The sequence below is a fragment of the Aulostomus chinensis genome, chromosome 15 (genome assembly GCF_037954235.1).
Source record: "Aulostomus chinensis isolate RoL2024-O1b breed Wild chromosome 15, RoL_Achi_v1.0, whole genome shotgun sequence".
In the NCBI taxonomy this organism is placed as follows: Eukaryota; Metazoa; Chordata; class Actinopteri; order Syngnathiformes; family Aulostomidae; genus Aulostomus; species Aulostomus chinensis.
Window position 1 is genome coordinate 9,102,075 of NC_141334.1, and position 15,695 is coordinate 9,117,769.

The 15,695-nt window shown below is 42.7% G+C and overlaps 1 protein-coding gene across 2 annotated transcripts; it reads right to left on the reverse strand.

Annotated features, from left to right (window-relative positions):
- Positions 1-55: 55 nt before the first annotated feature.
- Positions 56-15,634, reverse strand: LOC147248543 (actin filament-associated protein 1-like 1). Of its 2 annotated transcripts, none has more exons than XM_086179243.1 (19): positions 15,287-15,634; positions 9,518-9,640; positions 7,693-7,773; positions 7,019-7,113; positions 6,820-6,937; positions 6,635-6,724; positions 6,292-6,503; positions 5,762-5,941; positions 5,592-5,684; positions 5,096-5,198; positions 3,545-3,700; positions 2,973-3,187; positions 2,689-2,834; positions 2,513-2,588; positions 2,162-2,270; positions 1,795-1,962; positions 1,503-1,669; positions 1,194-1,319; positions 56-1,040 (listed from the first exon to the last, which is right to left on the reverse strand). In XM_086179243.1, exons 2-19 carry the CDS (start codon positions 9,633-9,635, stop codon positions 1,014-1,016), a joined length of 2,280 nt encoding a protein of 759 aa, XP_086035369.1. In that variant the 5' UTR covers positions 9,636-9,640; positions 15,287-15,634; the 3' UTR covers positions 56-1,013. The 2 variants fall into 2 exon arrangements, with proteins under 2 accessions (XP_086035369.1, XP_086035368.1); XM_086179242.1 differs by having other exon boundaries at positions 15,141-15,328.
- Positions 15,635-15,695: the final 61 nt, after the last annotated feature.

Here is a 15,695-nt window from a genome sequence, read left to right on the forward strand (position 1 = left end):
AATCATATAAAGAAGACAACCAGTCAAAAAAAAAAGTTAATTCTTTTTTTACTCCAACATGTACGGTTGTTTCAAGCTGTGATCAACAGGGAAGGCAGATACAGGCATTTATCCTCAAATTATTCTACTTAAAAAGTGGGTTGTGAATGCTAATGGGAAAGACAATGATATAATCACAGAATACGACAACATAAAGTGCAAAAGTAAGATATGAAAATAAACAAATATACTGTGTAAAAACCAATAGTTTCACATTGCAATAATAACATTGGTTCCTGGAACAGTGTCATACTCAATATGCATTCCTTCTTGTTTATACGCCTCTCTCAATATGATAATTTAAGATAAGAATAATTTATTTACTTTGGTTTACACTTTATTTTGAACAGTACAAAGGAGAAAAGGGAGAAGATCAGTGTACGTAACTTGTGTGTTACCAGTCCATGTGCTGGGCAGCTGTGTTATACAGGGAAGTCGACAAATACAGAATTGGCAGATATATAATATGAAAAGACTGGGAATCATGGGTCAAAAAATGTGATCAGGGTGTCCTTACATTTAACTGAGATCTGTGGCTCTGGCCTTGGGGCCCCCTGAGCCTGTCGGCCCCTGAGCCTGGTGGGCTTGTAAGCTCGTCCTCCCATATCTGTAAGTGTGACTGAGCAAGCAACTCACAGTGCTCTGTTTGCTCTGCTTTTAAATTAAATAATCACATTTTCACTTCCTGCAGCCTTCTGCAAATGTAAACACACATGCAAACATATGTTTCATGTTGACAGCGAACCACATCAATTCTGGAACACCAGTCAAGTCTGTCATAGTTACAGTGGTTAAGACAGGTCTGTACATCCAAAGATTCCACTCTTTCTGTTGGTAGGAAGAAGGATGGATCAGCTGGTCCTCCTCTTCCTCTTCTTCTATTCAGTGCCAGTTTAGTTTACTCTCCTTCTGCTATATCTTTCACACATCCTCCTGTCAGTTTTTTCTTTTCCTGAGTCAATCTGCTGATCTCTTTAAGTCCCTTTCTTTGACTCCCACTCCTGGAGACCACATGACAGCAGAAAGTGAGGAAAAACCTGACACACTGCACACACCTACTGCTTGTGTTTTCTGTCCACGCCAAAATGCACGCACACAGATAAACATGCAGGCATGCACTCTCCCACCCAACACACCCACACACACACTCTTACCTTTGCCTTCTGCATGACATTCCCCTTGGAGGAGGCATAAAGAGATGGAGGGCGTTTGCGAAGCTCCGATGCGGAGTTAACAGGCACTGTCTCATTGTAAACTTTTTCCACTTTTTTGCCCTGTGCCTACACACACACACACACACACACACACATACACACACACACACACACATCAATACATCAATAAACTCTTTAAAAGATGCTTAAGTTTGAGAAAGATTTTCTGAACTTGATGTCTTCTTAGTCGTTGTCAATCACTTTCAGAGGATTACACAGGAGGATGTCAGTGACCCGATGGTGACCAACCTTGACACTGATCTTGGTGTCAGTTGGTGGATCCAGTGCTCCCCTGGCCAGTGATTTCTTCAGGTTTTCTTTGACTTCTGTCAGTCTGAGTTCCAACTCCACCCTCTCCTCCTCCTTCTGTTTACACAACATCTCCAGCTCGGCAAACCGCTTTTCCACCACGTGACCTGCAGGCACGCCGGCACACACAGGCGCGCACACACACACACACACACACACACACACACACTGAATGCCACTTTCAACCAGAAGCCTTATCAGAGCTCTATGTGTGGTTGGACCAATCACTGACCTGTGCTGCTCTTCATCTTCTCCTTCATCTCTTTCTTCTCCCTGCGGAGGGAAATTAGTGCATTTCTGAGATTTTCCTTCTGCTTCTCCAGCTCCTCTTTCTGTTTCAGGTATTGCCTGGCATCCTCCTCTGCTCGCGTTTTCCCATAACGTCCATACTGGTTTACATCTGATAGAAAACATTGAAGAATATCAATAAAACACAGCTTTATGATAACAGAGTGTTAGTAAAATCCTTGGCAATCCTTTGCTTTACAGAAGTCAGATATTGAAAATTTTCTGTCCATGGAGAGGGTTGTGGTCACTTCTTCAATCACGTAATTTTCATGCAAGCAACATAAAGCGTTATGACACTACAGGAGACTTACTGGAGGCGTGTCTCTTGATGGCGGCCTGTTGCTCAGTTTTCTCAGAGTCCCTGCTGGAGAAGGAGGCATGACGTCTCAGCTGGTTGGCTCTGCCCTCGATATCCCCATCCTGCATGATTGCAGGAAATCAAGTTCATTACAGTATTTATACCGGACGTACAGTGACATTTATAAACAAAAGTAAAACTTGTACTGTAGCTGATATTAAAGCTTGGAGAAAAGCTCAGCGCATGCCAACAACAAAGCTGTAGAGTCAAAAACTGGCCGTAGTGATTTTAGTCAGTTCAGATAAATCTGCCTCTGAAAAATATAAAACACAGAAACAGGCCTGGAAAGCTGTTGCCTCCTCACCTCAACACTCTCATAGACTTCATCGTATGTTCGAGATTCTGGAAGGCTGGATGCTGTAGCAGTGGTTGTGGCCCAACTGAGATCATAAAGAATTGATACAATGTATTTCGGAAAAAACTCCGAAAACAGACATACAGTTCAAACTGAATGCACATGGACAGAAGGAAGTGACTCACAGGAAGGAGTGTCTGGCAGCGTGCCGTATGTCAGTGAGCGTGTCCACATCAATGTAATCGTAGTGCAGCTCTTCAGGGAGAGTGGCACTGCCCGTCTCTGCGAACAACACACCCAGCCAGCGACCCAGATTCTCCGAGCAGCTGGTCTGATGGACACACACATTTTAGCTGCTTTTTCAGATAAAAAATCCATGTCATGGCTTCGCATATGTTCACACTTGAGATGAGAGTCATGAAAAATCAAATCAATCCGCCTCTGGTCTTTTGTTGCTGCAGTACTGTACCTCTAAATCTGCTAGTTCGTTGCCTCCCTGCAGGATGCGGAATGAGAAGGGATGTTTTGGTCCAAGTCCCCCTGGAACAACCTCTGCTCCCTTGAGGGGAATCACAATGACTGGGGGCCGCTGGTCTCCAGGCTCCTTGTGCAGGTAGAGATTTCCACTTTGCACCACACACCAACGCTCCTTCCAAGAACCGCTCAGACAAACACTGAGGTAGCCTGTGGCAACAAGGCAGGAGTGGACAAGCTGTCATAAATGTCAAAAATAAAGTCTGCTGACAAATTTCTTTGCATGTGAAGACCAAGTTGTACACAAGAAATGTCAAGAGCAAGGGGTTACGAATAGCCGTCAGGCTTTGCTTCCAGCCTGTAAGTCTAAATCAAAGGCTAAAAAAAGTCCCGTAGTGTGTGAGAACAAATTTGTGCACAATAACATTTCATGAATGAGGCCCATTGTGTTACTTGAGCAAGTCTCTCCTTTCCTTTTGCAGAAATTATGGCAGTCACTCAAATATGTAGTCTAGAAACAAGACCGTCCATCAAACAAATATCTTCCAGATCAGTTTATGTCCTCACCACAGCGGGGGTTGTCATGGTGACCAGATGATGAGGGAGGCTCTCCCGGTAACGGAGGTTTCCGTTTGGAGAAGGTGATGATTCGATTGATTTTCTTTCCCGCTGCACGACTCATCGACCCAGTCAGCTCTGAGAATGCTCCACGCTTTCCCCTGCCTGAAATCAAACACACCCCGGTCAGACTGTGCTAGAGCTGACAACATCAAGGAGGACTGTGTATACAGCGTCTGGGAGTGAAGCCATACATGACAAATGAGTTTGTTACGATGGCAGCTTGTGCGGCTTTCTGCCAGAATGTCTTTGTGATATGTGGCGTTAACACTGTTAAAGTTTCTTTTTTAACGCAAACCACAACTTAAGATTCTAGTTTTGTTGCCTAAACTTGACCAAACAGCAATAGAAGACTGAGAATGAGAATTTAAAAGAAAGAGAACAAGTCACATGTAAAAAAAACCTTAAGTCAAATATTGCAATTTAACCTTCTGCTAGATTTAAAAAACCCTGAGACTTGGGCAAATGTCCAGTGTGTGAAGCCTTCAGCTACAGTGAGCTGCTAGCCAGGTAATGGACTCTATTTACATTTTCTCACTCGACCTCCTACAAGTTTTTTTTGTGTTGTTTTTGTTTTTTTTAAGACACACAGAGCATCTTTTTTGTCAGAAAGAAGCTTTCTGGTCTAAAGCTTTCGAGGCTAACTTCTCCCAACACCTGCTGCAGCTCTCTGCCCAGCCTAGTTCCTATGATGTCATTTGGACACAATCGCAGGAAGAGGACAGGAAGGATGTCATATCTGCTAGCGCCTCACTTCCTGTCTCACCCTTTCTCTCATGTCTCTGCAGTTCCAGAGTGCCTTGGTCAGTAAACGGGCTGTAACAACACTTAAACAATATGACCCTTTTTGACCAATACACTAACCCAGCATCATGGATCTCCTGCTTTATCCTTCCTGATTTTGGATATAGATGAACAAAAATGGTGTGATTCTTTTGATCGGGCTCTTGAAAGGATTCCTGTGTTGGTGCGCTTCTAATTTGTGGGGATTTTTGAGCCAAACTATGAAAGAAAGGATATTTTTGGCAATCGAGGCCTTTTAAGTTACAGCCTGTTTGCTCTTCAGGCTGCTTGACGGTCAAAACTACTTTTTAAAGTTATGTCAAGATTTAGGTCTTGGTCTATTCTTGCATGGAGTTGGATGAGGAAACTGATTCCAGCACAACACAATGAAATAATGGTCTCATTCACAATTCTTCAACACTCTTTGATATGTGATGCAGTGCAGCTATGTCTCAATGTGTGTTTAATGTCACCTTTTACAGTTATAACAAACTTGATACCCAGTAACATTAAAGCTCGTTTTGAGCTGTGAAACAGTAAAAGCAATAGCAAAGGTGAAAGATGGGCAATAAAGCTGAGGCGAGCAGCAGTGTCAGGCGATCATTATCTGGAGCTTTTTCAGTATGAGCAACACCTCCAACATCATAGCTACCTCAGTGAGACGTGGCAGAGGTTGTGGTGAAATGAATAATGACAAGCATATGAGTGAAAACCTACTCAGTGAGTCTGTGGCATCTCGTCCTGCTCCATGTGCCGTTGACTGACTGTCTACTGTTGGTCCGCTGTCTGAGTCTGATGCCTGCCTGTCAGACTGTAGCACCTGCAAATCATAAAGTTGAGACATTTACTGCTTTTTTCTGTCTTGATAAAGGAGACAAAACCAGACGTCCAAAACTTCAAAAGAAAACTGAAGCATGTATAGGCCATTATATAGCCTTTTTAAATTTTCAAAAGGGCATAGAGAATGTGTGTGTGTGTGTGTGTGTGTGTGTATGTGTGTGTGTGTGTGTGCGTGCGTGTGTGAATGAGTAGCTCATTAACATGGTCATGCAGAGTAGTGACACAGAATCCTTTCCTTGGTGCACTGCCCTCAGCTGTAAGATCAGTGGACATTTAAAGCTAGCTAACACCATGGTCTTAAGGGTGAATGAAGTATCTCAATCAGAACAGAGCGAGCTTTAGAGATGTGAGAGACTCACTCAGAGACACACACCTTGTCAAGCTCCAGCTTCCTCTGTATAATGGGAGAAGTAGATCCATCCAGTCCTTCAGTGTTGCTGCACTGGCTACCAACATCTTGCACAACCTGGATAAAGAAAAAGAAAAACATCTTGACTCAACATCAAGACTCTCCTCAACCCTCTGATATAATGAATAATGTACCTTGAGCCATCGCTGTGCTTGCTCTTTACTCTGAACGGCCAGGACTAGAGCTTCACCTCCAGGCAGAGAGAACCGCAATTCATGTCTCTTTTTCCGGCCTTCCTTCGTAACATAGATGACGTTGCACAGGTTCAGTGGAAGCTCTGTGTGGGGAGTAGTTTCTTTGATGCTCTTAAAACACTAAAAGAGATGGACAGAAAAAATAAGCGCCATGTCAATCACTTGTACATGTACAGGAATGATGTTTCCTTACAGTTCAAATTTCTAACAGGGCCTTACCCCAAATAAGCCAGGGTTTAAAGCTTACTTAAAACTGTGTGGGTGCATTTAGAGCAGGTTTAATTAAAAGCCATCAGCTTAGAACTTCAAAACAGTCATTATATTCAAATATTTGTACAAGCACATGACATCTATGTATAGTCCACTTGCTTGGAACCAGTCAGAGGACATTGTTCAGACAAAAATCTAACTAGCTGATAGTAAGGAGAAACTTTATTTATGGTCCTTTCATGTGAAACATTTCATTTTACCTGCAGTTTATTATCTCGGACAACAACCAACTGTTTGGACCACTGGCCAAAACGTTTCTTGCGCAACAGGAAGGCACAGATGCGGCAGTCTTTAATGGGTCCATCTGAGCTTCCCTCAGCCGTCCATCTCTGAGGTGGATCCTGCCCTTTGGCCTCCTCTTCCTCCTCTTCGTAAGACTCGTAGGAGCTACTCAGAGCATCTGAGTCATTGTCTATGCACCAAAAGACCAAAGATTATGAATTTATTGTCCATTCATAGAAAATTTGTCATTCTCTTCAGCATATAGACTGTTTGTACTTATAATGTATATGAGAACGATTGCTAGGATGAAATTGCACTGACAGGAGTTTTTAGGAGGTCCGTTCATCTGGGTGGTGGGGTAGTTATTGTCTGCATCTTCATAATAGGCATCCTCTACAGAGTTCCTGGAGGCTACAGGAGAGGAGCAGAAGAGATTACATACATACACATTCATATGTCTGATGTGTTTCGGCGGGTTTGTGTGGTTTGTTTTGTGTTAAACTGACTGTTCATATTGGTGGTGAAGTACTGAGGCGTGGACCCAGGATCTAGAGGAACAGCCTCTTCATAGTAGTCATCAGGTAGGGGGGTGGTAGGCAGGGGTGGGGGTGTGTCAGTCGGTGTCTGAGGACAGAAGTTGAATGGTAAACCAAAGTTTTAGGTAAAGAAATATGGGAGGACAGACAAAGAATGTAAGGGACTTACATATTTATTAGGATGAGTCTTATCCTCCTCCTCCTCCTCCTCTTTGGGCTCTTTCTGCTCAACTGGAGATGCACTCAGCATGTGCAAATCACAATCTGGTGGAAGAGCAGAAGGTTAATGTTGGCAGTGATGGAAATATTATTGCCAGTTCAAAATAATTGTTGGCATAATAAGCAATCGCATTTTTATAAGAAAATTTGTCCACTAAAATATAAATTGAGAAGCACCCAAAACATCAGATCAACAGACTTTCCATTAGAAGCACATGAACTTCTTTGAGAAAAGCTACACTTTCTGTGGTAACTTGATTACAAACTACTGAAAGTCAGATATTTTGTGAAAGGGGGGGGGGGGGTTGCTTTGGCAGTCTTCCATCCATCCATTTTCTTCCATTTATTCTGTTAAGGGTCATGGGGGGGCTGGAGCCTGTCCCAGCAGCCTTCGGTGCGAGGCTGGGTTCACCCTGGACGGGTCGCCAGTGGTTGTATGACAATGGATGGATGGATGGATTAAGTTATCCTTAAATTTATGAGAAAGTTAGATGAAATCATTTCATTTGACATTAGTATAACTTGTAGATAATGTTTGTCAATGTTGCGGGAACGTTCCCTGCCTGCTAGGGAGTAGTGGGGAAGGTTGGTAAGACATCCAAGGCTCTCTTCAGATCCACTTACCAAAATCTTCAAACAAAGACTCTACAAAGCTTGTGCCGTTGCCATAGAGACAGCTGTTCATGTAGACATCTGATCCATTGACTGTGGGGAAAAGATGAAGTAGAAACAGAATCAGAGTGAGGGTTGTGGTCTGTGGTTTTTAAGGTCAGCAGAACTGGCATCACCGACGTGTTTGAAGATACATTTTACAGGCATGTGACTGCTCACTGAGTCACTATTTTCATTTTCTAACAAAACAATGTGTATGTGTCAGACGAGAAGCATGGAGTGAGAGAGTGGAGCTTTTTTCACCAGAACAATAAAGATAACTGATGCCAGAACGTGTGGGGAGATCTGACCTGCCAGACTCTCAGAACGTACCTTTGACACAGTTTTTAGATTAAAATCAGTCACTGATGTTTTTGAGTGTATTTAAATCAGATATATAGCTAATAAAAAAGTCTGATTTTATATGGATTATTTTAATCTACTTCGCTAAAACTTAACGAAGTATAGGTTATTCAGTCTACAACTTGCTAGACACCTCAGGAGTCTGAAGCATGAGGATGTTTTGCTCTTCTCTCTGTGACCACGTGTCATTATCCTCTTTAAACTTATCCTCTTACATCAATCCTTTTACCCGTCTCACGTCCTGTATTCTACCAGATAGAAGAGGATTTACTGTGAAGGACTCAGTGAGATTTGATGTGACGAACACACACTTTGTTGCATCAACTACTATTTCTCTGCTGTGTAAGTTGCAGTCTTGTTGACTCATGACACGAAGGTTGCCCCATTACAAAATGACCCGGATCAAGCAGGACAGAAATGATCCGTCCCTTTCCAAATAAACACTCCTCAAGAGACGTTGAGCAAATTGCTCAACTCTGAAATGCTTTGGCTGAACTGCTGCAAGCGTCAAACTTAATTAATGTGAGGAAGGATGCAGCCCGAAAAAACGCAAGGGTGCTCAGTCAAATCCCCTGGCTGGGATAAATAAAGGCTTCAAGGTGACTTCATGTCATTCAGCTCTAACTCTGACTTACATTTCCTTGTATGGGATTTGTCAAAATGAAAAGAAGTGCTGCATAGAGAAAAATTCAGTGGAAGAGCAAAAGAATGAGCAAATGTCATTTTATTTGTCAAGATTTCTATAGAATGTTTTGTCTTGCTGTAGTTACAGATCAAAGCTCTGCAATGCTAACTGTAAAATGTCATCAGAAAAAGTGCATGTGGCATGAACGTACAAAAAGATGAGTATTCATTCTCAGCCAGCAGCTGCGGTTTCCTGTCTGAGCTGTCGACACGAGCTTCTCTGCACTCCCTCCTTGGCTCTCCTCCATCCTACCATGAGCCTCACCACCTCTTGCTCTCTCACTCCCTTCCTTCCACTTTATAAACCCATCTATCCCTCTATTCCTTTCAGCTCTGCTCTTGACCTCCCATTGACACAACTATACGTCTATGTTCATGCTTTTTTCCTATTTATTTGGTCCGAGTCCTCCGTCTTTCTCCCACCTCTTTTTCTTTTCTTCCCTGGATGATTATTTTTTAAATTACAGTTGTATTCTATCACATGTGTAATGGTTAGAAATATCAGTATTATGAATTAAAAATTCCATATTTCTGTAGTGCTGGCAATCTGTCACATTTGCAGCCAGGTACCTAGCTTCAATATTTTTAGGGCACTGACTGAATTACTTCAACATTGTTAACTATTCCAAAATGCTGAAACATGAAACTTCAATAGCTGAAACAGACAGCTACCTTGTCCTCGTCAAATTATCGCATCTAATGACAGTGACACTAAAACCACCATAAAATATATTTAGAGTAGTATTTATACCTGAGAGAGTATCCAGGATGTTGCGTATGGAGGCTACTTTGTCAGCAGTAGCAGGACTGACTGTCTCGTGGTCCAGCATCTTCAGCAGAGAGCTCAGCTCACTAACTAGTCGCTCCATCACCACTGCAGAGCATAAAAAACACAGAGTTTATCAGGGTTTGACAGTCACATTGTTAATACATGGGTAAGATACAGTGAATGCATGAATTCCATGTATCGCACACACACACACACACACACACACACACACACACACACACACACACACACAGAGTAAAAATACAGTTCACAGGGGTCATGAAGTCAGTTTGGAACGCGGCTCGCCGCCTGCAGTAACAGCTGAAAGGGATGAGATATTTAACATCTCTTAAGTTCATTTGCAGAGGCTTCGTGTGTCTTTCTGCGAGTTTTCCGCTCCTTGTTCCTGCACCATCGTGGACTGTATTCTACTTTGGACATTTCTATCTATTCTTTGAGAAGTAATTGTTTTCATGTTAAACACTGACATCCTGTGTGTGTGTGTGTGTGTGTCTGTGTGTCTTTCATTGACCTTGACACAGTTCCAAACGCTCTGACACACTCACACATCCTGCCTGCTCAGAGCTGACAAAGAAGGGGGGGAGTTGGTGAAGAGAAGGAGGAGGAGGAGGAGGGGGAAAGCTTCCTTCCCTGATGGAAATAGAGCCAAAGTAAAGAGGGAAATCTTTAGTTCCTCTTGAGATAGAACACTAGGACATAGTGAGCAGACTGGCTGTAGTACAGGCTGGCTTCATTCAGCTGAGCTCTCATTCATACACACATTACAGACATTCCATATGAAGGATTTGAGTCTTCAGCAGTAAGATGATGGCGCACATGCTTCTCTGCTGTGATGGATTAACACAATAATTAACCTTTAACGTACATTTTATTACAGCTGAACAATTACTCCAAATTTTAAAAAAAAATTTGCAACATAGCCTACTGCAATTTGCTCAGCAGCTCTTGCAGTTTTGAGAGGGTGCCCTCTCCATAATGTAATTCTTATCACCACGAAGGAAAGATCGTGTTTATTTATTTATTTTTTTGCTTTGGCTTGAGGTGCTGTGGATTTTTCTATGCTGCCAAAAAAAAAATATTTTTGTGGAAACATAACATTTTTTCATCTGTCATGTTTGGCAGTGGTATTGTTAAATTTACGATGTCATCTAGCTGAAAATACAAAATATTTGAAAACATTTGACAACACCAAGGCCATCAGCATTGGCCACAAAGCTGAAGCTGCTGCTCTGACACACACATATATATCCTAACTTCTTCTGAACTTCTCTCCTGTCCTGTTATCCTTCTGCATGGATGAAATCAAGATGCTACAATTAATCGATTAAAAGAAAATGTATTGCTAACTTTTTGGATAGTCAATTAATCTGTTTGGGACTTTTTCTTGAATATAAGGATTTGACTTCTCAGAAAATGAAGAGTCTTTGTGTTTTTGTCTATTCGATGAATGAATGAAGTAATCTGAGCACTGGGCTCTGAGTATTTTGAGAATTTTTCTTGACATTTTATGGGCTAATCAATTCAATGCGAAAGTAACCGATGATACAGTACATCAACTTTAAGAAATCCTGTGGATGAACTGGAGCAAAACAAAATCAGACAAAAATTTCTCCAACAAAAAGAGTGAGTGACTCTCTCCCACTGCCCCCCCCCCCCCACACACACACACACAAACACACTGCCCACAGTCTGACAATACTCTATTGTCTTCACCAGGGCCAAAATTAGATGACCACAATGGCCCACAAGACCAGAGTGAACAATGCAAAGTGAGAAAAAACAAGATAGGAACACAAACACACACACACTGAGATGGGCGTGGTGCGACACAGCTGCATCGTCTCGATCCATGGGCATTTGGGGTTATAGGATATATATCCAGCAGCTGTGTGTGTGTGTGTGTGTGTGTGTGTGTGTGTGTGTGTGTGTGTGTGCGCGCGCGCATCATTTCTCGGCCAGCAGCTGTGGTTTCCTGTCTTAGCTGTCGACTGAAGCTTCCCTCCACTCCTCCCTGATCTTGACTCTCCTCCATCCTACTCACCACTCTCTTCCTTCCACTTCAGCCTTTCTCTCTTTCCATTCTTCTTCTGTCCCCCCTCCCCTTTTCCTCTTCTGTCATCCTGAACTATTGTTTTTCAGCTGATTGTTGAATTACAGTTATATTGTTCCTCTTGTCTAGGACCAACTCAAATCAGACCCTAAACAACAACAACAAAGCATCAGTGTTCAATCCCACGCCTGCAGCAGGCTGATTGAATTTCCAAAAGGGGCAATGGCCCAATTTCTTTTTCTTGAACTTTACACAGTCAAGGCCATCCATGCATTGCTCTCTCTCTCTCTCTCTCTCTCTCTTACTCTCTGAAATCTGTGTACATCTCTGTCTTTCATCTCACTCTCTCTCGTTCATTCTCTCTTGGGACCTGAGGGTTCAGAGGCTGAGAATCAGCTGTTCTGACGGCTTGTGGTTGGTCTAACCCACAAAGGGATCTTTGTAACCCCCATTTCACACATCTCTCTCTCTCTCTCTCTCTCTCACTCTCTCACTCACTTATACACACACGCACACACACACACACACACAAAAAGTTAATTTTACACAGTTATTATGCTATACGGCGTAAACAAGCAGACACAAAAGTACTTAGAAAGCTCTGTGTGAGTGTGCGCGTGTGTATGTAAGTATGTGTGCTTCCACCTACATATTTGTGTGTCTCCGCAGACTTCCCGAAGAAGGCCAGTCATGAGATGTGAGCATGCGACTCTCATTTGGACTGATTTAGAGTGTTTGGTTGCAGCTCACAGCAAAAACAACTACTACATTACTCGCTGCTGCTCTCCAGCTCACCACATGAGCTTATCAGCACCGGAGGAAAGTTACTTTTATAACTTCTTGTACATTTGTAACCTCCTTCCTGCGATGCCTCTCGCATTCAATCTATTCATTTTATTCTACTTTAGAGATGACGTGAGAGAGCAGAATCCTTTAACATTGGCTGACACACTCAAATGTGACACAAGCATAAGCTTTCCAAGCCTTTGTCAGGCAACGAGAATGTTTGAAGTTCTGCTCTGCAGCAGACGTCCTCTTCCTGCCTCCCCCACAATCTTAGAGGCCGAGGTCCCTCCAGATCCCACATTCTCCCTTCCACTATTTTCTTTCTCTCCCTCCCTCTCTGATCCTGTCCTTTTAACTCTTTTCCCTTACCCTCCATCCCTCTCCAGACACCCTTCCTCTTCAGAGGGAGGTTAGAGTTCAAGTCTTTGCAGCTCTGTCTGAGACAAAAGCCTGCTTTCAGAGATTCTGCATCCAGTATTTCCTATTTTTGTGACATGATGTCACTGCTTGCCCAGAGATGGCATTCAATCAGACAATTTAAAAAGTCCCCTCCAAAACAAGCGGGCAACAGCTAAAAAGAGCATTCACATTCTTGAACTATCTCCTCAGATAGCAGATGGTGAGGAGACACCAGAGACAAACACAAGAGCTTGACATGGTCACTGCCACTGTGGCACTGCGTTAATTTGAAACCCAGACTACTGTAGTACTGTGGTCCCACCATGTGAGCAGCCACATGTAAGGAGCAGCCAAGTACTGTGGGACTGCCACAGGCCTAAGTGATGTTTTAGTATTAAATCAAATGATCCATTGACATATAAAAGGGATGTGCTGAAAAACAACCAAAAAACACCCGGCCGGCTCTTCAGCCCTGTGCAGCTTTTAGATAATTCAAAGGGAGAATCAAATGTTTTGGAAAAATTCACTTTTCGTATATGCAATGTGCAGTATGAGGCAAGAGCCCAAGAATGGTTAAATTAGCTGACGGTAAATACTTTATATTATGAGATAGCTTAGATGCCATCACATTCATTAAACCACAAAGACAGCTGGTTATGTACCAAAGCATTTCTAATCTGGGGGTAATGATTACACACATTTAAAACGTGTAATCAACTTGTATGATCATTACTTCCACCGTGGAGGATCAGTGTCCATCTGCTTGCCTGCTCTCAGGATTACATGAAACCAATGACGTCGGATTTCACCAAAGGTGTCGGAGGGGTGTAGCGTAGGTCGATGGATAACCCAGTAAATTTTGGTGCAGATCAATTTAACATAACAAAAGAGTGCATTTGTTTGGCTTGGTCAGAGGTATGCTCTCTGTCAGTGCCATCTTGTTTCCTATCCGAGTTGGAACTGGTCTGCATACTTTTGATTGACTAATCACATCATGAACCAATATTACTTCACCGTCATCTCTTTCTCTCTCTCTCTCTCTCACACACACACACACACACACACACGCACACGCACGCACATGCTACAAGTGATAATTACAAGATGTGTAATATTCTGTTTATCTGAGCAGAGAGGGTACCACACTGCTTCAACAGATGGAGGAGGACAGACTCTGACATGAAAATGGGATCGAAGGAAGGAATGCCGCTTTCAGATGTGGTGAAATTCAGCTTCGTGTTGTGACATCCCACGCCGCCATTCTGTCAGTCAAAGTTTACACATAGTTGCTGGCATGTGCTGTTGTGCTGTGAAGCTTTTTGGTCTTCAGGCAAAGAAATTGTACCTGCTCAACCCTTAATAAGGAGTGAGTCAGTGTGATTTTAAAGCCAAAGCCATTTAAGGTTAAATATATGCATTAAAATGTAATAAACAGAAAGAAACAAATGAATAACTTCATGTTTAAATATATTGTAATCTTCCGTGTGGAATAGTATTCAAAATTAAATCAAATAAAGTTGCTGAGTTTTAATTCTCTGAATCATGTGAGATGAGGAGGAAAAGGAAAAGGACGTGTCAAGAACAAGGTCAAGGTTCTCTGTCCAACAGTTCACCTCAGACCTAACCTGTTGTTATTAATGACAAGATTTTGGTGCCAAGTTAATGATGAGCTATTTCTTTAAACCTAATTTAACCTAATATTTAAGAGTACAGACATCAATTCTTGGTGTAAATTCATAGTATGGCTAATAAGTGCGCCTCTAGTCCAGCAGGATTGTATGGGGGGGGGGGGGGGTCGACTGATTTTTTTTTTTTTTTTTAAACAATAATAGTCATTATTTCCTTAAAGTTGAAGCCAGGACTCCATCACCTGTCTGGTCTAACATGATGATAACTTCCTGTTTCCAGCAGTCAGTAGCCGGGAGGCGCAGAGACAGAGCGGCCTCTCATACGCTGCCGCCGCAGCTTCACTTCCAACAGCGCCGCTTCCAACGAGGCACTTCACTGTTGGCATCAGATTGCATCACTACCTGAGTGAGGATGAGGATGCCACCTTCATCCACACACAGATACACACGCACACACGCACCGGTGTGTGGGGAGCATGACGTCACTCTGCCGTTACTCCTGGAGCAGGAGCAGAAGGGCTCGAGTACACAGATGAAGTATGCCGTTGGTCCCGGAACCCTCTCTTTGGTTGGTTAGTTATGATGAGTTCAAGTGAAAGGCTGACTATCTAAATACACATTGATGCCTTGTTATTTATGGAGTTTCTTGAACTTCTTCCACGGCTACTGTACTCCGCTGCTAGTAAGATAAGAGGAATGTGAGTGACTGTTAGCTACTCACCACTTTGGCGTTTGGACTCCATGTCGGTTAATATCCCAAAGTTCTTCTGCGTGTTCTCAGTAATAATCCCTTAAATGTTTCATTTAAAAAAATGACGGTTATGAGGCGTGTTGGCCACGAACACAACTGAACTCTTGTCTACCTACCCGTCGCCAACCGACTCCGAGAGGAGCGGCTGGAGTTGAGAGATGGACTCGGGTGCCGCTGGATCTTCCTCTGGGCCTTCACCAGGTCCTAGCGCCTGCCAATATTGCCGCCTCCGTCATAAGTACACCGCACATTTTTGTGCTGTGACTTTAAACTCATAGTGAGGCCACACTTCTTCCATTTGAGGCTGCAATTCCTAACACGTTAAATATGTTGCTTTAATAAAATTTGATGCATTTAATGATACTTAATGATGATACTCCATTCGAATTGAGAGCAAATTATTGTCGACCAATTTATTCCATATATAGTAGATTTAGCCGAGTTTATCTCAGTTTACATTTTTAAATAGAAAGCATAATTACTGCCTTCAAACAGGATCGTTTTGAAGTGTTCTCTGGAGCAGTC

Coding starts and splice junctions, on each gene's coding strand:
- LOC147248543 (XM_086179242.1), bottom strand. CDS start 15,162: ATGGAGTCCAAACGCCAAAGTG. Junction 7,774..9,517: donor CATCCTGGATACTCTCTCAG/GTATAAATACTA, acceptor TTTTCCCCACAG/TCAATGGATCAGATGTCTAC. Junction 6,504..6,634: donor CGGACCTCCTAAAAACTCCT/GTCAGTGCAATT, acceptor TTTGGTGCATAG/ACAATGACTCAGATGCTCTG.